The sequence below is a fragment of the Macaca thibetana genome, chromosome 15 (genome assembly GCF_024542745.1).
Source record: "Macaca thibetana thibetana isolate TM-01 chromosome 15, ASM2454274v1, whole genome shotgun sequence".
In the NCBI taxonomy this organism is placed as follows: Eukaryota; Metazoa; Chordata; class Mammalia; order Primates; family Cercopithecidae; genus Macaca; species Macaca thibetana.
In genome coordinates this window covers 75,957,413-75,984,081 of record NC_065592.1, presented here as the reverse complement: position 1 = coordinate 75,984,081, position 26,669 = coordinate 75,957,413, and the positions used below count along the sequence as shown (strand labels likewise).

General features: G+C 42.5%; 1 protein-coding gene across 4 annotated transcripts in view; it reads left to right on the top strand.

Annotated features, from left to right (window-relative positions):
* RCL1 (RNA terminal phosphate cyclase like 1) overlaps positions 1-26,669 on the top strand; it is a 65,355-nt gene that overhangs the window by 24,712 nt on the left and 13,974 nt on the right. For 2 of the 4 annotated variants that reach the window (XM_050761102.1, XM_050761103.1), the window contains exons 2-7: positions 3,455-3,526; positions 6,771-6,946; positions 13,090-13,164; positions 14,077-14,201; positions 21,142-21,267; positions 24,446-24,602. In XM_050761102.1, the coding sequence (XP_050617059.1) occupies positions 3,455-3,526; positions 6,771-6,946; positions 13,090-13,164; positions 14,077-14,201; positions 21,142-21,267; positions 24,446-24,602 (731 nt within the window). Of the gene's footprint in view, positions 1-3,454; positions 3,527-6,770; positions 6,947-13,089; positions 13,165-14,076; positions 14,202-18,883; positions 19,808-20,683; positions 21,268-24,445; positions 24,603-26,669 lie in introns of those variants that run through there. The other 2 variants (XM_050761106.1, XM_050761105.1) reach the window with 2 other exon arrangements.

Sequence of the window (26,669 nt, the reverse complement as noted above, 5' to 3'; positions counted from 1 at the left end):
ATTTCTAATTGAATTTCATCGTTCAGATACTTTCAAACTCCTGTGATGCTACTTACATCACAACCTATTACACATACACATATGTGTAAAACAGACTAAAGTTTCATAAACAGCATCCTTAGTATATACAGTTATTCCAATGTAGTTTATTCTGTTGTATTTTTATTTTTTAAAAAATGTTGATTAGGGATCCATTAAATTAACTATAAGGTCCTTCAAGAGATCAGTGCCTATAGTTGAAGGTGCCATGATTTTCTAGAGGAAGAGATTGGCTCCAAGGAATTAAACTGAACAGAGGCAAACTAGTGTCATGGTGTGGCTGAGTGTGGAACCTTTAGGTTCTGTGCAGTGGCATACGCCTGTAATCCCAGCGTTTGTGAGGCCAAAGTAGGAGGATCACTTGAGGCCAGGAGTTTGAAACCAACCTGGGTAACATAGTGAGATCCTATTTCTTTTTTTTTTTTTTTTTTGAGACGGAGTCTCGCTCTGTAGCCCAGGCTGGAGTGCAGTGGCCGGATCTCAGCTCACTGCAAGCTCCGCCTCCCGGGTTCACGCCATTCTCCTGCCTCAGCCTCCCGAGTAGCTGGGACTACAGGTGCCTGCCACCTCGCCCGGCTATTTTTTTGTATTTCTTAGTAGAGACGGGGTTTCACCGTGTTAGCCAGGATGGTCTTGATCTCCTGACCTCGTGATCTGCCCATCTCGGCCTCCCAAAGTGCTGGGATTACAGGCTTGAGCCACCGCGCCCGGCCCCTATTTCTTTTTAAAAAAAAAAAAAAGAGAGAGAGAGAGAGAGCATGGACTTTGGAGAAGGACAGACTTGGGCTCAAATCCTGGTTTTGCCACTTGCTGGTCACATGATCAGGGCAATCTGTTTGGCATTCTTGGGTCTCAGTGTCATTTGACTAGGGCAATCTAGTTGGCATTCTTGGATCCTAGCCTTCTGTAAAATTAAAATGGCATCTTAATCCATTTTGTGTTGCTATAACAATGTCACAGGCACAGACTGGGTAATTTATAAAAGAAAAGAAATTTATCACAGTCTGGAAGCCAGGAAATCCAATATCAAGGTGCTAGTATCTGGCAAGGGCCTTCTTGCCACAGCTTCCCATGGCAGAAAGTGGAAGAGCAAGAGAGGGACAGCGAGCGTGACTGAGAGAGCTAGACTCATTTCCCCCCGCCCTCCAGAGATGGGCATCTCACTATGTTGTCCAGGCTGGCTTTCAACTCCTGGTCACAAGCAATCCTCCCACCTCAGCCTCCTGAGTGGCCGGGACTATAGATACTGCACCCCTAGCGGGACTCATTTTTACAACAGCCCACTCACGTGATATAATAATAAGTCCACTCCTGTGATAATGGCATTCATCTATTCATGAGGCCAGAACCCTTGCGGCTTAATCACCCTTTAATGTCCCATCTCTTAATGTAGTCATAATGATAGTTCAGTTTCAACATGAATTTTGGAGGGAATATTCAAACCATAGCAAATAGGAATGACACTCCGTGCCTCAGGGATGTGAGGATTAAATGAAAGAATATCTAGTGTAAAGTAAGCATGCAACACACAGCAGCTTTGTTAACCATTGTTATTTGTTTCAGGATTTAATGGAGTTTCTCTGATTTCTAGCCCAATGTCCTTTGTACAAATTGCAGAATCCATTATGACAAGAGTTATGGGACAGTGTTAAGTAACAGACTAGGTGGATGGGAATTGCTTGGTCGATCCACTCACCCTTTGGGATCAGTTTAGGTGACTGCTGGACTGTGTGTCCATAAACTCTGCTGGTTTATTACAGGAGTGAGAATTGTCTAAAAGTGTCAGGCAGTCACAATGTCTTCAGTGGCAGAAGAGTTGGTCTTTCTGTCCTTGTTCATGGGCAGGAAGTTAAAACTAAGGGGTGTGTTTGTGTGTAAGATTAGCTCAGGGGAAGGAAGGCTAGAGGAGTCTTCACTTCTCCTCCCATAATCTTACATTTAATATCTATTCTCTTCCTTTCCCTTTCTTTTTTCCTCTCCCCCTCTCTTTCTCTTTTAAAGAATGATGAGCTTTTGCCCAGGCTTGGTGGCTCATGACTATAATCTCAGCACTTTGGGAGGCTGAGGTGGGAGAATTGTTTGAGGCCAGGAGTTCAAGACCAGCCCGGTCAATATAATGAGACCCCATCTCTACAAATATAAGAAATTAGCCAGGAGTGGTGGTGCACACCTGTGGTCCCAGCTACTTGGGAGGCTGAGGCAGGAGGATCCTTTGAGGCCAGGAGTTCCAGGTTACAGTGAGCCGTGATCATGCCACTACACTCCAGTTTGGGCAACAAACCCTGTCTCTTAAAAATAAACTTTTATTTTTTTTTTTATTTTTATTTTTTTTATTTTTTATTTTTTTTTTTTTTGAGACGGAGTCTCGCAGTGTCGCCCAGACTGGAGTGCAGTGGCGCGATCTCGGCTCACTGCAAGCTCCGCCTCCCGGGTTCACGCCATTCTCCCGCCTCAGCCTCCCGAGTAGCTGGGACTACAGGCGCCCGCCACCACGCCCGGCTAGTTTTTTTTTTTGTATTTTTAGTAGAGACGGGGTTTCACCATGTTAGCCAGGATGGTCTCGATCTCCTGACCTCGTGATCCACCCGCCTCGGCCTCCCAAAGTGCTGGGATTACAGGCTTGAGCCACCGCGCCCGGCCAAAAAATAAACTTTTAATATAAAATTAAATTTATATAAAATCCAATCATTAAGATAAAAACATTTACTAACATTTCACCTTTTTTCTTCCAGTCTTTTCTCATGCACTAAAAAAAAGATGGCAGTAATACTGTACATTCAAACACCCTTTTAATAAAATAAAAAACTGAACTGGTTAGATAGTTATAAATCAGTAAGATGGTAGAGGAAGGGAAAAGAGAGGGACACTTTGCTGAAAGGCAGAGATAGTGATCTCTTACTGTCTCTGAGACTGAAGGGTGGTCCTCAATTTAATCTTTCCTTCCAGGCATTCTGGAGCAGGGAAGAATCTGACTTTAAAATTGTTCCCTACCTTCTACTGTTACCCCGTTATTTGACATGCCCTCCTGAGTTCAGAAGAATAGGTCTCAAGGGTTTTATGCTGCCGATATTAATATCCCATTAGATTGCTGGTAGAGCTGCTATTTTGTGTGTGTGTGTGTGCGTGTGTGTGTGTGTGTGTGTGTGTGTGTGTGCGCGCGCGCGCGCGCGCAGTGCGAAAGCTGAATTGTTTCTAAGTTCTACTAAACATGTATGTACCAGTCAGTGCTTTTCAACTGCCTGAGGTTCCTCAACCCGTGAACCTACCCAGTCCTTTAGGAAAGCGTAGGTGTGATGCAGGAAGTAACCTGCCATCTGCCATAGTACCTGAATCAGGCGTGTGCTCTGGAAATGTTGACCTGACATGAGGCCAGTCTGTCTTCTCTTTTCTTCACAGATTTTTTTTCTCTTCACAGATTTCGAAGCCAGCTTCATAAGACTGTTGGATAAAATAACAAATGGTTCTCGAATTGAAATAAACCAAACAGGTAAGCTCCTTTTACATTCCTAAAAGCACTTCCGTGCACTAAAGCATTCCTGTTTCTCCCTCTTTTTTTTTTCTTTTTTTTTTTTTCAGTCAGTCTCTGCTTATCCATCTCACTCTTTTTAATGGTCTAAATATTATGTTTAAAACTTCACTAATCACTTTGTATTATATAAATCACCATTAAATTAGAATTTTGGGGGGACTTATATGAGGAACTCACCGTATAACTTTGGAGTTATATGAGGAAGCTGTGAATGTAGATCATAATAAAAGCATATCATTCTAGATCATTAAAAAAAATACCGTGTTCCTATGGAAAGACCCAGTTACCTCTCTATGATATGATTTTCCAAAGATGTACATGAAGTCTCCCAATTTGAAGGGCATACATTTGATTTAAGGAAGTTAGAAGACAGAAAATTTCAGATCCATAAGCAAGTCCCTCCTCTTTTTTTTTAGCAATAAATATTTTATACATAATGTTTACATGAAACTTTCTGAAGTCCATTTATTATATTATCACATTAAATTATTTCAACCAACTCTATGAGGTAGTTTATGGGCTGAATTCTATTTATTTTAAAATTTTGTTTGTTAAAATAAGTTCACACGAGTATATGCAAAAGATGTGAACATACCTTCACTTCTTTCCTCTTCCATTCCGCTCTCCAGGGGTAGCCACTGTCACAGCATTTGCTTACATGGACATTTGCATAATGCAGACCATCAACAGCATCATTCTCTTCATATTGTTCTTCAGCCAGCATTTTTTTTTTTTTTTTTTGCTAGTACAAATGTCTCAGAGAACTTGCCCTGCCAGCACATGCAGGTTTTCCTCAATATTTCTGTATGGTATTCCATTGTATGGATGCATGATAATTTATTTAACTACTCCCCACTGATAAACATTTAGGTTGTTTCTAGGTTTTAGTTTTTCTATTAGAAACTTGTGTCTACACTGTATGGAAAACCGTGGCAAACATCCTTTGGCTGACTCCATTAACTCTGTACCTTTCCACACGCATTCCACAAATCTCTGATCTTTTCCCTATCTTGGCTCTCTTAAGGCAAGCTCAGGTTCATATTTGGTCCTGGACCACGTGAGATATTCTGATCTATAGCTGCATTCAGCCGTATCTTATAGAGAACAGGTTTTGGGAATGAGATGCTCACATGTCTTTTGCCAGCTATGAGTCCCTTAATTTCCTTTAGCTTGTTTGCTTTGAAATTGCTGGAGGTTTTTTCAGTAACTTTTTTGGTGATCTGGAAGACAGATATTTCTATTCTTTTTTTTTGTGTGTGTGAGGTAGAGTGTTGCTCTGTCACCTAGGCTAGAGTGCAGTGGTGCGATCTTGGCACACTGCAACTTCTGCCTCCCAGGTTCAAGCAATTCTCCTGCCTCAGCCTCCCTAGTAGCTGGAATTACAGGTGCCTGCCACCATGCCTGGCTAATTTTTTTTTTTTTTTTTTTTTTTTGTATTTTTTAGTAGAGACAGGGTTTCACCGCTTTGGTCAGGCTGGTCTCAAACCCCTGATGTCAGGTGATCCATCCACCTCAGCCTTCCAAAGTGCTGGGATTACAGGCATGAGCCACAGCGCCCGGCCCAATTCTCTTCTTTTCTAGTCATATCTGCAATGTAGATTGAGGAGTAAGACATTTACGTGATTCTGCTCCCACTACATGTCCTTTTAATTTTCCCCATCAGAGTAGTAAAAGCCTTCATTTTGATAATCTGGCCAGTTTCTCATTTGGTTAATTTGTATAAATAAACATACAGATTTGAAGGATGTAGTGAATATATAGTATTTTTTTTGTTTTTTTGATCTAAAGAATGGTTTTGTGACCCTTACAACTATTTCAAATAACGGACCCAGAATCCATTTGAGAAGTGTTCATTACTTTGATAAGAATATGGTCCTGATTGTGATTGTTTGGATTATAGTAAAGCCTAAATTTATTTTATGAAAGTCCCAAGAACTTTTTCCCATTTAAGTGACTGAACATGCCTCCTTCCTCTAATGTTAAATATATTTTTGGTAAATTGTGCCAGAGGGCATTGCAAAATATTTTGTGCAGCAGAAATACCCTGTTCCACCATTTATGTCCTCCTAGATCATTTACAATTTTTTACATTGATATGTAAATCTAGTAAGAAGCTTTTTAGATAGCCAGGCATGGTGGTTGATGCCTGTAATCCCAGCACTTTGGGAAGCTGAGATGGGTGTAAGAAGCTTTTTGGATAGCCAGGCACGGTGATTCATGTGTGTAATCTCAGCACTTTGGGAAGCTGAGCCTAGGAGTTCAAGACTAGCCTGGGCAACATAGTGAGACCCTTTCTCAAAAAAAAAAAAAAAAAGATCAGCTGAGCGTGGTGGCATGTGCCTAGGGTCCCAGCACTTTGGGAGGCTGAGGTGGGAGGATCACTTGAGCCCAAGAGTTCAAGACCATCCTGGGCAACGTAGTGAGACCCTTTCTCTTAAAAAAAAAAAAAAAGAAAGAAAAGAAAAAGAAAAAAGAATTAGCTGGGCATGATCCCAGCTACTCTGGAGGCTGAGGTGGGAGGATTGCTTGGGCTCTGGAAGTCGAGCTGCAGCAAGCTGTGATCATGCCACTGTACTCCAGCTTAGGGGATAGAGCAAGACCCTGTCTCAAAACAAAGCTTTTTGAATGATATGATTTTGTGAAAAGTGAATAAAGATAGTAGTTTCCACTAAAGCCATAACATATTAGGCATTTCCATGTATCAATATTAAATTAAATGAGCTACTATTAATGGCATTGAATGCCATAAAGTACTTGCCTTTTCTTGGCATCATGTTTGGTGAATGAGGTGTATGAGAAATCTCATTTCAGCAGCCCTGGAGGGTGCTGGTTGCTGGTATGATGATTTAAGCATGTCATTTGTAATTCCCCTCTGTGGTCAGCCTAGTGTGCTGTTGGGAGACTAGGGTGCTTATTAGGATCTCTATTCTATGCCCTGCCATGACTTTGGCAACTCAGATGGCTTAGGGAGGGGCTTAATTTATTACTGATTATTAAATTACATTCACAGTTTATTATTGTTACAGGGGCTTGACAGTAGTGAGTCAGCTTTTGGAGTGAAGTGTGGGCTCTTAGCGATGGCATTTCAGGCACTCTTGGATGCCCTTGTCAGACTTTCCCCTTGGAACTCACTGCCTTCATTACCTTTGTGACATTTTAGTTTTTTTCCTGCTGAATGTGGCTCTTTTTCTTCTGGTTTAAGGAACAACCTTATATTATCAGCCTGGCCTCCTGTATGGTGGATCTGTGGAACATGACTGTAGCGTCCTTCGTGGCATTGGCTATTACCTGGAGAGTCTTCTTTGCTTGGCTCCATTTATGAAGCACCCGTTAAAAATAGTTCTACGAGGAGTGACCAATGATCAGGTTGACCCTTCAGTGAGTATTGAGAACAAACCGTGGTGTGGTTTTTGTTTTGTCTCTTGTCACAACCCGACTTGTGAGACAAAAGTTCCTCATAAAGCAGTTTTATTTCAAATGTATATTCCTTTTGTTATTTACCTTGAGATTTAGAGGTTAATCACTCCAGGATGCAGATGAACCAAAACTTAGGGTCATCAAATTCAGGACTATTGTTAACAGTTACCAAGGCGCCTTTTGTTGTTATCTAAGAACCTTCAAAACAGTTGCTTGCAGTCATAGTTGACATGAACTATAGTTCTGTTGGCTGTAGTATGTCAGAGTGGAGTTTTTGTAAGGTCCTGTGGTAGCTGAGGCTAGAGGGCAGCCTATCAAATTTTGGGCAGGAGATCATAGTTCCTTGGCATTGCTACAGCATAATCTTGACTTACCCAGGCTTCAGTCATAAACTCAAGGGCTTTTGTTTTCTGAGAAGAGTTTGCAGATAGAAAAAGGGCATAAAGTCAGGAAAGGAATGTGTGAGATTTGGTAGTTTGTGGGTGTCAGCAAGATTTTCATTTTTACTTTATTTTTTTCACCAAGAGCCATGCCAGAGCAAACTTTTTATTAAACATGCTAATTTTTCTGCAGATATGGAGAGAATGGTTTAATATCAAGCAAAACTTTTTATTATGATCACAACTGTCTTCGTGCCATTCTAGGATGGTGTGTGTGTGTGTGTGTGTGTGTGTGTGTGTGTATGTCAGAGAGATACAGAGAGATTAGAGAAGTCTAGAGAAGTCCTGTCCAGGCCTTCCTCCCTTGTAGGGAGGCGTGGATTCCCTGCTTTTGGATGCTCTGCTGTCAGAGAAGATACCTTAAAACTGATGGCCATGATGCAAAGTCCAGACAGAGGTAGTATGCTTGTCTTTACCATTACAGGCCAAGACCAATGAATGGGTAGCTTCTGAAGCAGAATGTGAATTATGTAGCTTTTCTACTCAGGGAGGACCAATGAGGTGATGCTGTGAGCCCCAAAGTAGAGACTGCTGGTATTCACCAAGATACCTACTAGGGTATAAACGTTGTTAATATGTTCTTAGGCAATAAAAACTTATTCTTCAATTCTTGGAAATTTAGCTGCATAAACTCTTTTTCCTGGGATACTGAGTATAGTACAAGATCTGGAATTCTTAAGCTGTAAAGGAATGTTGCGTAAACTCTTTAGAATATTTAATTAAGTGTTTTTTTATTTTTATTTTTTGCATTTTCTAGAAGACTATAGGAAATGAGTTCTTTGCATAAAAGAATGAGAAGAGGTATAAATACCTTTAGGTTGGAAGAGGGGAAGGTGCCTCAAACAGTGGGAAAAGGCCCTGAAGTATACAGCAGTGTGTGTATCCGTTTTGTACTTTTTTTCTACACTTGCTAATTATCTTAAAAGCTTTTCTCACTGGCAATATTTTAAAAATTTTATATGCTAACATTGACAAAAGATCAGTTGATGAATTTCTCAGAAGTGGTACCCAAAAATCTGTTTTCTTATGCTGTAGGAGTATCTGCTTTTGCCAGCTGCATGACTAAAATGACCTTGGTTGGTATCTGACTCCAGGCCAGAGTAAAATAAATATACCTAATCCTGAATAAAAAGTGACTTCTTCAGCTCATTCCATGGCTCCTTCATTTCTAGCTTCTTCTTTTCTGTGTGGTTTCCTCATTAGTTCATGTCTGCATCTACTCTGCATACAAGGATGAAATGAGTGATTCAGTCCTTAACAAACTCCTAGTCTCTTGGGGTGGACAGCTGGGAACTCATTTAGGGAGATTACAAGGATGAATACCCCTGGGCTCTGATAGAGATAGAAGCAAAGTGCTTAGTGTCAGAAAGGGTTTCTTGAGGAGGGAAAATCAGAGTCAGCCTGGGTTTTAGGAAGGTAATTCTGGAGGTTGAGTGAAAGATGAATGGAGAGGTGATAGACTAGCTTGGGCATTATGGAGACGGAAGGAGAAAGGAAGGAGCAGATAGGACAACTAATTGGAGGTGGAATGAGAGGAAGGGGCCATAGATGACTTCACAATTTCTGTCCTGGTTGCCATAAAGGATCATGATCATAAAGATCATTCCCATTTGACAAAGGGAAGAGGAAAATTGCAGTAGGATAATGGGTGATGCTTTTTATTGTGGTCCTGTTCCCTGGGATGTTGGCAGCCTGACCATATAAGGATTTCCAGTTGGCAGTTAGAAATTATTGTCTGGAGCCTCGGAGACAGGTCATCAGAATCTTACCTGCTGATACTTAAGCCTCTAGGAATATGAGATTGATTAGGCTGAGGCTGAACACTGGTGGGTTTGGCTGAATTCATCTTTCACGTGTTTTTCCTTTGACATGTACAGTGTGGCAGTGGTGGCGGTGGTGGTGGTGGTTGTTGGTGGTGTGTGTATGTATCTGAATTGATTGTTCATGTTTGAAACTCCAGATTTTACATTATAATAGGGCAGTGTGACAATACTGAATGGTGGTTCCTCCACGACAGCCATCAGTTGGAGGTGAGTAGCAGCTGCCTTTTTTGGATAAAGTGTGAGCTTTCAGCTGGACACAGGTCACAGCCGACCTCATCATTCATTTAAGCTTCCTCTCTGCCCTCTATGGGCATTAGAGTTTCTGCCCCGTGGTCCAAGGGACTGAGAATGGAAGAAGGAGAAATGAATGTTTAAGGTGTGAGTGGGAGAAGAGGAGCTAGAGATGGAGTGACTGTGAAGATAGAAGTATTTGGAGAAGCCAAGCAGGAATCAAGTTCTAAGAAGTCAGGGATAATCCACAGAATCACTCTTTGCCGGAGTTGAGTCAGATTCAGCAGTGAGACATTTTTATTGACCTTTGAGAGAACAATATCATTGGAGTATAAGGACAGGAACAGACTGAGGAACGAGTAGGAACTAGAGCTATTGGAAAGTTAGGAGATTCTTCCAGAAGTTCTTTTTTTTTTTTTTTTTTTTTTTTTTTGAGACGGAGTCTCGCTGTGTCGCCCAGGCTGGAGTGCAGTGGCGAGATCTCAGCTCATTGCAAGCTCCGCCTCCCGGGTTTTTACGCCATTCTCCTGCCTCAGCCTCCGGAGTAGCTGGGACTACAGGCGCCCACCACCTCGCCTGGCTAGTTTTTTGTACTTTTTAGTAGAGACGGGGTTTCACCGTGTTAGCCAGGATGGTCTCGAACTCCTGACCTCGTGATCCGCCCATCTCGGCCTCCCAAAGTGCTGGGATTACAGGCTTGAGCCACCGCGCCCGGCCCCAGAAGTTCTTAAGAGCTGAGGTTGGGAATTTTTTTTAGGCTAGGGGAAGTTTGAACTTACTTGTAGGCTGAGGAGAAGCTGTGATGGAAAAGAAAAGAATTCAAAGAGCGGAGAGTCCTTGCCGAAGTCCAGAGGGGATAAGGATTGAAAACAGAGGTGATGGAATGAGCCTTATGAAAAGGAAGAAGACATTTTTTCTTTAGTGGCAAGAGAATAGAAAGTGGGGAGAAATTTTAAAGAGAAGAAAAGTTTTAGGAGGTCTCCTGACTCTTAGTGGTGTGGCACCAGAGCTCCCAGTAATTATTTATTGGTGCCAACAAGCTGCTCCAATGGTGGGTGAAGATTCTATTCTTTTCCACTTCCCTCTTAGAGAAGAAAAAGAAGTACAATAATGTCTACAGTGTACTGGGCATTATTCTAGGTGTACATATGTATGTATGTGTATATCCATATTTAATTCTTCTACCAACCCAGTGAGGCGGGTGTTTCAGACAAGGTAACTGGAGAGCAGTTTTCTCCCCCGCTCTCCCCCCTTTTTTTAAGCATAGATTGATTACATGTTTACCTTTTGATTGATTGACTGCACTGTAATATTAATGCCTTTGCCCTGAGCTGCCACTTAGGTGAGATCTTTGCCTTTTCTCTCTGACCTCAGAGTGGACCAATCAGTTTCCCTTAAGCAGAACTTGCAGGCCACCATCACTCTGCTAAAACTAGAATGTGCAAAGCTGCAGGAGACTGTAGAGTGTTCAGCCCCGCCTCTCATTTTACACAGGAGGAAACTGAGGCCCAGGAGACAGGGAAGTGTCTAGGGTCTCACAGCCAGTGAGAGGCAGAGTAGGTCCCAAGCCCTTATCTGCTTTTCCTGCTCTTGTCCCACTGCACCAAGTTGCTTGTCCTCCATGTCAGATGGAGAGTGATAAGGGGACAGGACTACACCTGGAGTTACCCTTGGGCTTCTGGCTGAACTAAGTAAATTTGGCTTCACCTTTTGTGACTCAAGGTGTAGGAAGGATGAGCCAGAAGAAAGGCTGTGTTTTTTCACCTTTTTTTCCCCTCAGGAGAGCCGGTGGCTGGCCAGAGTAACTGCAGTAAAAGCATCTCCTGCTTTTTCAGAATCTGACTTGGCCTTCTCCCCAGCTGCCCTTAAGCCTCAGCTGTATTCTTCTTTATCTGGCAATGCTAAATGCATATATTAAGTTTTTGAGTGTGCTTAGCTTTATTTTTTTATTTTTAGAGACAGGGTCTCACTGTGTCTCCCAGGCTGGAGTGCAGTGGCATGATCATAGCTCACTGAAGTCTTAAAGTCCTGGGCTCAAGTGATCCTCCCACCAGCCTCTCAAGTAGCTAGGGCCACAGGTGTGCACCATGCCCAGCTAATTTTTTTAGTAGAGATGAGGTCTTACTATGTTGCTCAGGCTGTAGCTTTAATATTTAAAATTAGCTAATCTTTAATGGTTTTCCTAGTTTCCCTTGCCCCACCTGATCCATTCTAAGCATGTTCTTAGGCCTCACAGGTCATTCCTACATCTGGTAATTTTCTGATATCACAATATTTAGTTGCGGCTTCTTAGCCTATTAGAGTTGGTTGCAACTTGGAGGTAGCTGGGCTTGAGCCCCTTGCCTTAGAGATAAGGAAATTCAGATAGTTGTGATTTTCTTGTCTGAGGCAACATAGCTAATTAGAAGCAGAGCTGGAACCAGGACTAGGGCTTTTCCTATGCCTTCTATGTGGTGCCCACCCTCACAGGTCCAGCTGACAGGTCCAAGAAGGGAACAAGTAATGGAGTAATTTTCTTTCCCATGTAGCAGTTGAGGCAGCATTTGCCAACTCGTTAGATAACAGTACATGATTTTAATGTCATCTTTATACCCTTATCAGGAATCCACAAATGGATCAGAAAGACCCCAGACTTCCTAGGAGCTCTGAATGCAGGAGGAGATAACAGTAACACGTGGCAAAGTTTTGCCATTAACTGTGGATGTTGTAATTGTAGTTTTGAGTTTGTGCTGCTTCCTGTAGTTTGAGGCTATCATCACCCTCACTCCCCAACTCCCATGTAAAACCATCACCTTCCCTTTAGCTGCCTGTGTGGTGCTCATCATTGGCATTCTTAGGTGAGCTGCTGAATAGTTCATTTGGTTTGCTTTGACTCGGAATGCTACCAGCTCTAAACATTAAATAACCATACTGGACAAATGTTAATGAAAATATTATTTTCTTCTGTAGCGTTTATATCTATAAGAATGAGTAGGGTTCTCCAGGCTGGGCGTGGTGGCTCACACCTGTAATCCCAGCACTTTGGGAGGTTGAGGTGGGCAGATCACAAGGTCAAGAGATCGAGACCATCCTGGCCAACATGGTGAAACCCCATCTCTACTAAAAATACAAAAATTAGCTGGGTGTGGTGGCGTGCACCTGTAGTCCCAGCTACTCGGGAGGCTGAGCAGGAGGATTGCTTGAACCTGGGAGGCAGAAGTTGCAGTGAGCCGAGATCACATTGCTGCATTCCAACCTGGCGACAGAGCAAGACTCCATCTCAAAAAAAAAAAAAAAAAAAAAAAAAAATGAGTAGGGGGTCTCCATCCATTTGTTTTCTACAACAGTCCAGTCTCTCCATGCATTTTGTATTATGCCTCTGACGCTCATGATGACTGTAAGGTAGGTCTCCATGTCATAAATGAGGAAAGTGCAGCTCAGAGAAGCCCAGTGGCCTGTGAAATCAGTGTTGCTTAGGCAGAGCCAGCCCACTCTCTCAGTTGTATGCCAGCATCCTTTCTGTTTACCACACTGCATCATCTACCTGGTTGCTAAGCCTCACTTGTTTTTTTGACTCTTCTATTCTGCCAAAGGTTTAATTAAACTTTTCTTTTCTGAAATAATTTCATAGGTTGATGTTCTTAAGGTGACAGCACTCCCTTTGTTGAAACAATTTGGGATTGATGATGAATCATTTGAACTGAAGGTAAGAATGTTTGAACTGTTGACCATATGTTCCTGTGGAGAACATTTTCCCACTGACTCATTGGAAGAGCTGTGTGACTCAGTGTATGTGTGTCACATTTGAGGTTACCAGTTATCAGAAGACTCACAGGGCTCATGAAGTAAATGCTACAGACTTAGAACTGCAAGGGACCCTTTAGTAATAACAATCGTAGCTGACAGTTCTGTTGCACTTACTTTGCGGTAGGGGCTGTTCTAAGCAGTTTACAAAGACTAACTCCTTTTCTCCTCGCAACAGCTCCGCCCATGTCCCTCAGCTAGCAAGCAGTGGAGAATAGATTTGGGCCATATTGGCTTTCTGATCTAAATGATCTGGATATAATTTATGTTCAGGGGCTCCCAGCCTGGATGTCCCTGAGAATTTTCAGTATTTCCAAAATCTAGTAGAAGTAGTTTAAGCATCTGTGTATTGTTGAATTATATCAGTCCAATGAGGTAAACCATTTAGCATCTCTGCCTTTTACATTCATGTTTTAAACGGGGGAAATGACTTCATTTTTATTTAATAATGTTTTGGTAGATCAGTTATTTGCATGGGAGGAGAAAAAGGGGTTTCTGATTATTAAGAAATGGGCTCAGATGATGGACTAGGTCAGCTCCATATTTTAAGGATAAAGAAGTGACCTGTTCAGGGTTAAAGAGGTAAGTGGCACAGCCACTTGGGTAATGGACTTGGACTTTGACACACGCTGAGCGTGTACTCTCTAGGAGCCAACATAAGGTGCTGTTGGTCTTGAAGGGAATGACAGATTGAATATGGAAGAGCTATGCCTTGTAAGGAAGCATCTGCTGGTGTAAACCTTCCTGGGCAGGGTGTCAGGGTAATCCATTGCTTTGCTGCATCCTCGCCTCATCTTTCTCACTCTCTGTGTAGATTGTGCGACGGGGAATGCCTCCTGGAGGAGGAGGCGAAGTGGTTTTCTCATGTCCTGTAAGGAAGGTCTTGAAGCCCATTCAACTCACAGATCCAGGAAAAATCAAACGTATTAGAGGAATGGCGTATCCTTTCCATTTATTTGGATTTCTTTTTTTTTTTCTTGCCTCACTAAGATAAGAATGACTAACAGCTTTACTTCTTCCCAACGTTATTTACATTTTAAACTACAACTTTGAAAAGTCTTAACAGTGTAATCATAATTGCTGGCTGAGTTAGGATGTTCTGTTATCTGCCTCACCATGACTAGATTGATTGAGTCATTCTTTTTTTTTTTTTTTAATTTTCCAGTTAACATTTAGGCTCTGATGTATGTGATCCTCTCTCAAGTGCTTTGGTTTGGGGACCATGAATATACTGCAGTTCCTCCCTCAAAAGAGGTCATCATTCAGTGAAGGAGCCAAATATGAAAACACACTGTTCTGATATAACATGCAAAATGATGTGTGCAGTGGGGTGGGGGCCTGGAGTAGACAGTGGTCAATTTTGTCTGGAGGACCTAGGGAGGCGGGAGTAATCATAATGAACAATACCTACTATTAAGTACTTACTCTGCGGTAGTCCCTTTGCATGCTTTTAAGCCTCAGATTGACTCTTGAGTTCACTTACATCCTTTTTTGCAGATGGGGAAACTGAGACTTGAAAAGCTTAAGGAATTTGTTAATAACGTCACACTGCAGAGCTAGGATTTGAACCTTGTCTGTGTGACTCTGAAGTACAGGCATTTAATTTTTACTTTTTCCCATAGAAAGGAGCCTTGAAGAACAGAGGATTGCAAAGTAGAGTGAGAAAGGAGGAGTGCTTCAGGTAGAAAAATGGGCCTGAGCAGAGGTGGCAGCGCACAGTGGTTCTAGCGAATGGCAAGTAATGAAGTGTGACCGGATTTCAGGTTGGTCTATGGCATTTGATGGTAGGATGGGGCATGAAGACAGGCAGGAGCCAGTGAAGAGCTGAAGGTGGCTGGAATCAGATACTGTGCAGAATGCAAAGAAAGGATGGTGGAACCCTGTGAGGCCACCAAACCTTGAAAGCAAGAGTTAAGTAAGGAGGGAAGTAAGAGTGGGGAAGAGGATACACAAAACATAGCTTCCTGGAAGCTCAGGTCAGCACCTTAAAAGGCCCTGACGAGTTAGCATTGGGGTGGGGGAAAAGCTGAGGGACTCAGCAGCAGGCTGCCACTGATACCCTGGGGAAGAGTGCTGGATCTCGATCCTGAGGGGACTAATTCTGGGTTGTGGAGTGAAGGGGATGGAAACGGTGGCTTGTGGGGACCACTGTTTACAGAATCTTGACAGGAAAGAGAAGGAGAAGGAAGGATGAGGTGGTAACTTGATGAAGCGAGAGTGGGGGAGACTCCCTCCCTTTTACAAAAAGATTGGTAAGGATTTGAGTGTTTTTGTAGGTTGTTAATGCCAATGAAGCAAAGTAATGAGCTGATTAAAAGCCCGGGTGCTGGAGTCAGAAAGACGTGGGTGCTGATGCTGACTGTGCTACTCACCAATGGAAGCATTTTGGCCCTAAGCCTTGGTTGCCTATATATCTTGGTCCTGTTATAACTGCTGTGTGGGACTCTCATGAAGGTAAAGTGAGATTATAGTTGCACAGTAGCAGGCACTGGTGTGTAAGTAGCTTTGGGTAAATGGTTGCTACTCTTCTTTTTATTCTTACTTGAGAGGGGATGGATTCAAGGCCACAGGCATACGGTAAGGGTGGCTCCAGGTAGAGCTGTGTGGAGGTGAGTGGAAGGGGGTTGGGGTGAGTTTTTCAGTTGTTACTGAGTTAGGATGGGATTGAGGGTAAGGGGATGGGCAGGGTAGGATAAGAAAGTGTGACAAGGATGGTAAAGATGTGTCTTCACAGTGGGGCATCATAACTGAAGATAAGAAAAAGGCTGTAGAACAGCACGAAGGTCCTGGCCGAAGGTGAAATGTTAACATAGTGCCAGTTGCATGGCCATGTGGCTATGTCCAGTGGCAATTGGCAGCCTAGAGGGAGGAGTAGAGAACGTGGGAGGACCCATTTCATCCAAGGATGGATGCAGGTTGGCAAGGTGGGTGGGTCCTACAGGAGGACAGTTGGAGGGTGGGTGCTGGAGCATCGGGAAGTACATTCCTCACTGAGGATCGTCACAGGGGCTCACCAGCCTGGAGAAAGCAGGTCAAGGGACAAGAAACTTTTAACAGGTTTAAAGATCAGGTCTAGTGGAAATAGATACATGTACTGTGTAGGACAAGAGATTGTGTTTAGGGAGTTTTGTTTTGGGATTTCAGATATTGAAAGTAAAATTCTAGGTGCTGACAGGATCTGAGTGGGGACAGGTGTTGGAGGCCATAGAGCAAGATGGGCTGTGGGATGACTTTCCTGGCGGGGGTGTGACAAGGAGGGGTAGACCAGAAGGCCGGCTTCTCAGGGCTGGAGTGGATCCTTAAGGTCAGGTTTTGTATTTCTCAGGATGTTTGGGGATGGTCTTACTTGGAGGAAGAGAGGTGTAGTGTGGACTTTGTTGTCAGAGGCCTCAAATAGCTTGAACAGTAAGTGGTGAAGGGCAGGGAGTGGGGTGGGCTGCAGAGTCATGGGCAGAGAGTGCTAGTTAAGATAGAAGCTCAAACTTGGGGTCCTGCCTGACGTTCTTTTTAAGGATTATCAAAAGCACAGGAATACATAATAACAAAGCCTTCCTGGATTATGGTCTGTTCTTTGCATGGCTGTCCCCTAGCCCATGTAAGTGTCAAGCCTTGTGTGTACCAGGAGAGAATGGGCAAAAGGAGAAATGTTCCTTTCCTAGGAGCCCTGAGGTTGATGTATAGTTAAATTGCCCAGGCAACTTTCTAAGGTGATGTTCAACTCTAATATCCAAATCAGAGGAGCTGGAATAAGGTTAATGAGGTTAGAAAGAAATGGAAATGCAGTGTAACTAGGGTGTGTTTTTAAAGTCAATGTGCCTTTTCTACTTGAATTCATTCTTATTAACAGATGCATTGTATTCCACCATTGATGCCCCACTGTGAAGGCACATCTTTACCATCCTTGTCACCCAAAATCAAACCCTGTTGATGGCCATTGAGTTGTTTTTTGCTTTTCACCATTGCCAAATACACTGCGGTTAATGGCTTTAACCGCAACATTTTTGGCAATGGTGAAAAAAAGTGCAATAAGTGTACAGGAATACACCTTCCAATACATTCCAATAAGTGTACAGGAATACACTTTCAGTACTATTTTGGGTTTGTCTAGGGGGTGGTTGTTTTTTTTCCTCCTTATTTGAGATGTGTTTCCTTAATGCTGTATTGGCGGCAGTGAACTTTGTTTGGAATCCAGTCTCTGTAGTCTGGAAATGTGATTTCTGGCAGTGTGCTGTGTTTTGACACAATCTTGTCATAACAACATGGGTTTCATCACAGTGGGGTCCCCCTTGTTCTCTCTGGGTGTACAGATGGCTCGTGTCCTTTGATGATGGTGCTGGGAAATGGGGAAGGGTTTTCCAGGGGAGAATATAAAAGTTAAAAGAGCTGCGGTGCCGGGCACCTTGGGTGTAACTTTGTTCCTCCCTGACTTCTCCCTCTAATGTTCTTGGAACCTTCCCTGTGTAGAACCTGAGCCAGGAAGATAATTGTGAGGTCCCAAGTTCTTTCCCTCCCTGGAGGCGGGGGATAGGACACAGAAATCATTCCCAGTATATCTCTGATTGGTAGAGGTTTCCTCCCAGCTCCCCAGGAGAGTTGACACAGTGCTCTTGCTCAGATCCCTGTCTGTAAACCAAATGTTTCAGCCACTGCTCTGCAGAGCTGCCCATTTCACAAACACCTCAAAGGAATGTTGATTTGAATGGAGATCACCCTCTTCTCCAGTTTTGGAGCCTGGGAAAAAAAGAGCTGCCTTTGGAAAAAGCTTGAGTTGGTTTTGTGGTTTTTTTCCTTGCAAGGCTTATTGACTACTGGACTAAGCTTGGAGGTTGTATTTCCCGTAGGAGGGCTCAGATTGGGAGAATGAGGCTCACTCTCTTGTGTGCATTTGTGGTCTTAACTGAATTACTTCCAAAGTATATCTTTTCCCTCTTGCATTCTACAAGATGACCTACCAGCCAGGGCCCAGAGGGAGCCGGTGTTGGTTCCTGCCAGCAGCTGTGACTAGACAGTAGTTACCTTTTATTTAATGCCACCCACTCTGTTTCTCACCCTTGCCTTATGTGGGGCGTAAGAGAAAGGAGCATTCTGTTTCAGTTTTGCAGTGCTATCCTAGGAGCTCATGATTTGGTACATGAGAATTAAGTGAAAAAGCTGGCAGTAAAGGGGGTTAAGTTGGAATTTGTGGGATAATCTAGTTTCTTTTCCTTGACTGTAGGGAAGGTACTTTGAGAATCAAGCTATCTTTCTTTATCTCCACCTACTGTAACACATACACATATCCCTCTTAGCTTTCTCTGACATGGAACATTGGGGAAGGGGAAGAGTGGGAGTCCTATATGGACTGTAGCTATGGACTTGTACATTGGTATTGGTTCTTAATATGGTTTTCATAAATGGGCTTTAGGAGGTTCATAAACCTGAAAATTTTTCTGCAAAATTGTAAGTATATATGTTTCTCAGGAGAGGGTCCATAGCTTTCATCAGATTCCCAGAGAGTTCTCTGATTCCTGAAAGAATAAGAACCTCTGCTTGGGATTTGAATCTTGGATGAGTAATAAGAAAAGCAATAGCTGACATTTGCTGGGCTCCTGCTACACACTAGGCATTAAGAGCTTTACATGCATTTTATTTCATTTGCGCCTCCAAACTCTGTAAGGAATGTGTTATGATTATCTTTCTTTTACTGATTAGGAAATGACGTCAGAGAAGTTAGCACAATTAACCTGGAATGATGCAGCTTGCTGGAGCTGGGACTTGAACAGAGATAATCTCATTCTGGAACTTGGGGGCTCTTAGCCATTCTTTAGTAGGACATGCATACCAAGCCAGTGGTTCTAAGCAACTCGATGTATCTGGCTTTAAAGTTCCTTTGCCTTCTTCATTTCACTGCCTGAGTTCTAATACAGGGTTCTGTTGGCCCTGAATTTGTACTGTGCGGTACCCTTCGTGTTTCCATATTGGGATGGATGAGAGGAGGAAGATGCTTTTTAGGAGTCAGATCTGTTTAATTTTGAGCAAGTGTCTTAGTTTTTTGTCTTAGTTGTCTTTAATGTTAAGTCCTAGAACTCAGAACCATGGCTCTCAACACAGGGTTACTGTGAGCATAAAGTAAGGTGATAATATATGTGAAAGAACTTTGGGAGCCATGAGCTCTGTGGGATTATGTGTTAGGATGGTGACATCTCTTGTGCTTTCCTGGGGAGAGTAGGCAGCCTCAGACTTCGGAAGGACAGCACCCACTTGGTCCAAAGGGTATGAGACCTAGGACTGTTTGTCTAAGCTGTCTGTGGTCAAAAGTACATTCTGGACTGAAGAGATGGTGATGTAACTGGGCTGTGTGTGTATTGAAAAATCCCTCTTTGCTCTTTCCTCATTTCAGGTTTGTCCTTTGAGTCAAGTTAAATATTTATTGAGCGTTTCTGAGTACAAAAGTAGTGTATTAGAGAGTTGGGAGGGATTACAGAAGTAAAGCCCTTGCCCTTATAGAGTGTGTGGTCTTGTTGAAGATCAAGAACAAAATGTGTGTATGTGAAGAGAGATGTATGGTAAGTTCAAGTGGAGCCAACACTTGGGTGCTGGCTGGAGGGTTTCAGGAGAGAGTTTGGGACCTCAGGGCTGGGAGAATGGGGCAGAGCAGCTCAGGTTGAGGAATTTGGGCAATATGGATGGGTTGATGGTGCAGAGCTGAAGATGGACACACTGAGCAGGCTGGGGGTTCTAACAACAAGATATGGGAGGATCAGGAGCCACCGAGAGACTGTCACCAGCATGACGAAGATTGGTCTTTTAGTATGATGTTCAGGATGGGTCAAAAAGGGAGCTAGATGCCAGATCAGGTCATGTATCATCTCTGAGCACTTTGTTTCTGCAGTTCAAATGAAAATTAAATATGTTATTGACAGCAGTTCTTGAACACTCACTGGGCTGGAATGGGCAGATCACATACCTCGTTTTACCTGTTGAACTTGTCACATGGGGTTTGTATCAGGATAGTGGGAAGGTCACATGTTATTTCTCCATTTTTTTAGTTCCAAATATATAGCCATCTCTTGACCATATTGCACATTGAAGTGTTCAATACACACTTATTTTTTCTTTGACATGTGTGGTTGGGGAAAGCCAGCTTCTGTTAAAAGTCTAGTTTTAGGCAATAATTTCCATTTCCTCAAGCACTAGTCTTTTCACTTGAGTTACTGATATCTTCCTCCTTTCTTTTCTGGGGTGCCCTGTTGTAGGAGTGCTAATTATTAACATTTTAACTATAAGGTAGCAGGTGTGAGGAGGCTGTGTTATCCACAAGTGGAGTAATTAATTCTTAAATAGTAGAAAATAGGCCCTGTAAGTTAGAAAAACCTTTTTATATATTTATAAATAGCAGCAACCATGTTCTTTCACTGAACTTTTTCTGCTTCTCCCGTCAGCATACCAGGAGGCGGATTGGGATCGCCCAGGTCCTGTGTGGTGTAGAGACTCATTGGCTACAGCAGTGGGAATGGACAGAGAATAGAAAGTGTTCTTAGGTGTTGTACTTCAAAGGGAGCCTGGATCATGACCCGCAGAGAGGCAGGTGTCTTTATGCCTTCCAAAATTGACTTGAACCATTTCTAGGGGAAGCATGTCTGTTGGAAGTGAGGGGTGGGGTTGAGGACCTCCAGCTTTATACTTTCCACTCTCTTTATTGTTTAGATGTTTTTGCCATGACCTTTTATAATAATGAAAAAAATTAATTACGGTACTAATTCAGTAAATACAGTTGGAAAACAATAGATTTGGAAGTCCTAGTTTGTTACTACAGTTCCACGAATACTTGCCAGCTTTGTAAGTGATTTTTTCTGTTCTGGAGTTCAAGCAGAATGACATCCTTAACTCCAGGCTGCAGGTACTCTGTACGTGTGTCACCTCAGATGGCGAACCGGATTGTGGATTCTGCAAGGAGCATCCTCAACAAATTCATACCTGATATCTATATTTACACAGATCACATGAAAGGAGTCAACTCTGGGAAGTAAGTATCTCTGTTTTTGAAGTCTGTTTCTGCAGCTTTTTCACATGCCTGTTCTAGTTGAAGTTAAAACTGCCAGCTCTGAGGTTGCGCAGCCAGAGGAAGAACAATTTCAGAATTAATTTCCTTCTGACTTCTTGCTGTTGTCACCAACAGGCATTTCTTGAGTGCCTGTCACATGGAAAGCATCCCAGTGACTAGAGCTGGAAGCTGAGGGTCTCGTTCCTAGCCTTGGGGAATTAAAACCTTTATCTATTAACACACAATGCTTTAAGCTTTAAATTCCATCTTCCCTCTGTTCCAACAAAAAAATTAAAGCGAACAGGTTCTTCCACCCTGAGTAAGTAACAGTATAGGGTTAAAATCTTTTGTTATCTAAGTGTAAGTCGACATCTCTCTTCATCAGTGGAAACAACATATTTACATCCCGAGAAAGTTGCTATTGCAGATTTGAATTTGGTTTAGTGAAAACCTTTGCTTTGCTAAAAAATAAAAATTTTAAAAATTAGAAAAACATCCTAAATACGGAAAATAAGTTCTTAAAAAATGATGCTCTATGTAATGAAGATGGCTGTTTTAGGCTTTGCTTGTGTATTTAGCAACTAGGAAGTTAGAGAAGCAATTAAAGCCACTTTCTTGAATTAGGAAAATGTTAAACTTACAGAAAAGATCAAAGAATAGTACAGTGAACACTGAGATATACTTCTGCTGCCTATAGTTAACAGTAAATATTTTGCCAAATTTGCTTTACTTGTTTGTGGGTTTTGTTTGTTTTTGTTTTTTACTGAATCATTTCAGTGTGAATGATGGCATAATTTCACTTCAAATCTGAGGCTTACAGGTTGTGTCTCTTAAAAATAAGAATATTAGAGTCTGGGGTTAACTGTTGTAGGTTAAGAAGTCAACTTCTTCTTAAGTGATACCACAGCTGATTCTTTTCCACAGCTGTTTCACCTGTGGTTTCTTTTAATTTCAGCAAAAAGAGGAAAAGAGAGTAAAGGAGGGGGGTGAGTGTTTTATACAATCTTTGACCTTTATAAGGCCCAATGGAAAGATGAAGGTGGTTTTAGAAATACAGTGGAGGCTCATAGTCCAAAGCAACAAAGCTGGTGGCATCAGATGCTGGGATTGGGAAAGGATTTGTGGGCAAAGCTGGCCTTTCTGGCTTGGAAAAGTCAATGATGTTCCTAAACCTTTGGTTTATATTCTAGTAACAACAGTATTTTCCTCATTTATACATTGAGGATGATGATGCCTATGTTTTGAGATTATTGTAAAGATCACATATATAAGCCGTTACTACCTTGCTTGCCACATAATAGGTCCTACAGAAATGGTAGCTCCTGATGCTGTTCTTTCCTTTACTCTCCCTTGTTGGCCACAGGTCTGGAATTATGTGTCAGCTATTTTCTGGAGAAAGGGGGTTTTCGAGGAATGGGGGAGGACAGATAGCAGCAGAAGCTGTCTAAGTGGCTTCATCTCGATAGTCCCTTCTCTGCTTTGCCTCTCGCTTTATCAGAAAGTGTCCTGGAATGAAGCAGAGCAGGCCTGACGGCCATCCTGCCACCAGCTTATAGTGTGGCTTTTTGTAATACCACTGACTCAGCTGACCCTAGAGTGTGGTCAAGTCCATACTTACTAATGGTGAGTAGAAACCTTACACGTAGATCAAGACACGGACATGATGTAGACTGTGGGTCATCAACTCCAAGCCCCATTTTAAAAATTACATGTAAAACCAATGTGGGATTTAAATTTGTGTTTGTTTTTTTTTTTAATCTCCAGTTACAGATGACTAATAGTGCTCTTCCTTCTCTGTTATTAAAATAATAAAGTCATGGATGGGTATTTCTCTCTTCTGATTCAGTGAAGTATCCAGCAAGTTAGGCTTGTTCAGATGTAAGAGTTTCTGTTGTGGCCATGGCCTAGAACCTTAGCAGACAGCAGTTCTTGGTGGCCTGTGTCAGCGCTTTGGCCAGACTGCACATCAGTCCAGTGTGGTCCCATTTTAACTCTCACAGTAATTATTTTTTTTCTTAATTGGATCCTTTACCAAGGAAAGCTGTGGAGGCTGGCCTTTACAAACTATACCAGTGCAGATCTCTCATGAGGTCACCTGATGACCAGCAGCTTGGTCAGCCTAACTTGAAATAGGCCTGATAACATGTATTTCCCACAAGTTGGGAAGAAAAGTTAGAGTAATTTACGTAGAACCTAGTATATGTTCTTTGTCTTTTCTGAAGTTACTTAAATTGTGTTAAATGGAATAATCCTGATTAAATATAAAGTTTATTGTAATGACAAATGCACCTCAGAAAACTCACAGAGATGGAAGTTCTTGGGAAATGCAGGTAAATGGGGTAAAGCAGCAGTGGCAGCTTGTCTTCTTGCTTTCTCTCCCCTTCATCTTCTACTCTTCACTTTTGCCTGCCACTGCCTAGAGCCACTGCTGGACACCCTCTCACTCCTGCTGGTCCAGTGACTCAAAGGCAGCTTGGGATTATGCTAAAATTTTCTAGGTGTCCCATGATGATAGGTGGATAGCACAGTGTTAGATTGTTAAACATAACTCAGAGTGCCTCCCAGAACCTTTGACGAAAGGGTAACTCACTGCACCCCCTTCCCTTGGCAGGTGTTGTTAACCTTCACCTGCATAGACAAGCAATTTTTTTTTTCCTTAAGAATATAAGGACTGACTAATATAGTTCTTCCATATATAGTGAGCTCATATAGTGCATTTGAAGCATCATTAATTTTATACATAGTTTTACTGAAACAAGTATTTTGACTAGTCTCCTGCCGGACACATAGAAAGTACTGTGTGAACGTGTGTTGAGTTGTGTTAAAGGGGGCAGGTCTGTGTTGTGTTTGCATATGGATTGTACTGCTGGGAAGGCCGCCACACCTTTTCCTGATGGTGTGTCTGCTTAACAGGCATTGGGAAAGTAGAATTGAGCTGTCAAATCTTAAAATTTTGTGGGGAGATGCTTATTTTTGGACTGATTTTCTTTTCTGGTCAGCTAGTAAACTAGTAGCAACTCTATGAGGTTAATGCAGCCAGAAAGAAGCCTTTGAACACAGTGCCGTCCAAAAAAAATGTTTGTCTTCTCTTTCTGTTTGCCGGTGAGTGGAAACCTCACTTGGTTAACCCTACTCAGTGTTTGTGCCTTTGTATCCGCAGGTCTCCAGGCTTTGGGTTGTCACTGGTTGCTGAGACCACCAGTGGCACCTTCCTCAGTGCCGAACTGGCCTCCAACCCCCAGGGCCAGGGAGCAGCAGTACTTCCAGAGGACCTTGGCAGGAACTGTGCCTGGCTGCTGCTGGAGGAAATCTATAGGGTATGTCCACAGCTTCCTCTGATAGAGGAGTGACCAGGAAGCAGTTTGTTTTCTCATTCTCATCCCTTGGCAGATTTCATCCTCTTCCAAGGGCTCAAGCCAAGGAGGTAACCTGTTCCTATGCATTAAGCAGTTCAGCATTAACTAGTTTAATTGATTAGTTGAACTAGTCAGTGAGTAGAGATCTAGCCCCACTGGGTTGAGAGATAGGGCAGGTAAGTTTTAACAGTGAGCCAAGGAAAGAACTGGAACAGTCATAAAGGAAAGGAAAGGTTAAAAAAATGAAGCAGGTAAGGTAAGGTGGTGGCTGACACACTGCCCTAACCAAAGAGAGTACCATCCCGGCACCCCCCAATTGCTGCCATGTAGGAAGGTAGACTCATTCTTTTTAGATCTTTCAAGAGAAGCTAGAAATCTGGATTTGTATGTGACAGCTGATTCATATATAAAACAATGGCAACAGGCTAGATTTTGCAGTGCATTGTAGAGCACAGAATCTCAGTTAACAGATGAGTATCAAAAAAAAAAGAAGAAAAAAATTTTTTTAAAAAAGCACAGAATAACTAGGGAAGGCAGGCCTGCGGAACAGCATGGCAGAAGCTTTGGAAAACCTGAGAACATGGAACAGAAAAGGGGTGAACTGATGTTGAAGACAGACTCAACCGGTTGTCATTTTGCTTCTGCAACTCTGCTGGTGGGACACAGCTCAGACCAATCTGCCCTCTCAGTTGCCACAGTCTTTCTCTGTTGATCCTTTCACGCAGCGGGCACGTATGCGCACACTTCTACCGTTTCCTCAAATAGGTGAGGTGACATAAAGTAAGAGAGAAATTAGGAGGAAAGATGATGGCAGAAAGAGTAAGATACAGTTGTCTAAAAAATATATTCCCCAAGGTCCCCTATACTTGGTTAGAAGAGGATCACAAATCTGGGTCCAAGATTTCTGTTAGTCTGCACTGTCTTTTGCCTTGGTCCCATATCAAGAAGGTGAAACCTTTTCTCTGACACGCAGAGTCCAGGAAAACAGATCCTGGACTGTCAGAAAGGCTCTGAGGGGTGGTCATTTCTCTGCTCTGTGTGTTAGGTCCCAGATTCTTGAACTGAGCATCGGCAGGAACTATACTCTAGGTGATTTGCTGTTGTATGGTGTATAATGTTTGTAAATCATCTTCTTCCCCTAAGGAGCTGAAGAGACTTCTGTCTTTGTATTTCTTCTCAGTTGTCAGGCATCTCTCTGGTCTCCAAGTGAGTTTTCCCGTTTAAGGTAGCAAAAATCACATCTGAGCCAAGTGAAATAAAATCAGTAAAACAGGTAAAGTGGCAATTTAGTTTTTCTTTTAATTCTTCCTTTTGCCACTGGTTCAGTTTATTAATCAGGGTGGTAGAGTAAAGCCTGAATATCCGTAGGTATTGATCCTCAGACCGGCCTCACGGTGGAAAACAGCTTATATTTATAGTCTACTCCCTTGATCCAAGTCAGTGTTCTTGAAAACGTCTCGTTGGTCCAAGATGGAACATGTGAGAATGAGCTGTTTCAGAATTGATTAAAATGTCCAGGTCCTAAATGGCTCTATTTAATGACCATCTAATTAAAAATGGAAGACAGTGGGCCTATGGTTTTATTTTCAGGAGAGTAGCTCCAGCCCCTCTACTCGGCATTCGCCTGGGAAATAGTGGAAGAAGGAGATGAAATCTTCCTGAAGGAGGAGGTATTATTTGACCAGTCTTGCACAGTCACGATCTGGCCTCAGATTTTTTCGTGCTAAATCAGTTTAATTTTTTTATACTAAAATTTAATAATTTTGTGAAAGATGGATAGTAACTAAAAGTTTGGGGTAGATGATCAAGAGGTTGCCCTGCCAGTTACTTAAGTTTGTGATCTACTTATTTGTAGCGGGGGGTGGGAAACAGTGCGTGTGATGTGTCTCCGTGGGTCCCTTGTTGTACAGGATTTCTTTTCCTGGTCCTGTAGTGTCTGGCGGTGGCTGGTCCTATAGTGGCCCTCTCTCTAACTGTGGGGACACTTCCATCTCTTTCTAATAGACCTTAGGAGAATTAGAAGCATCA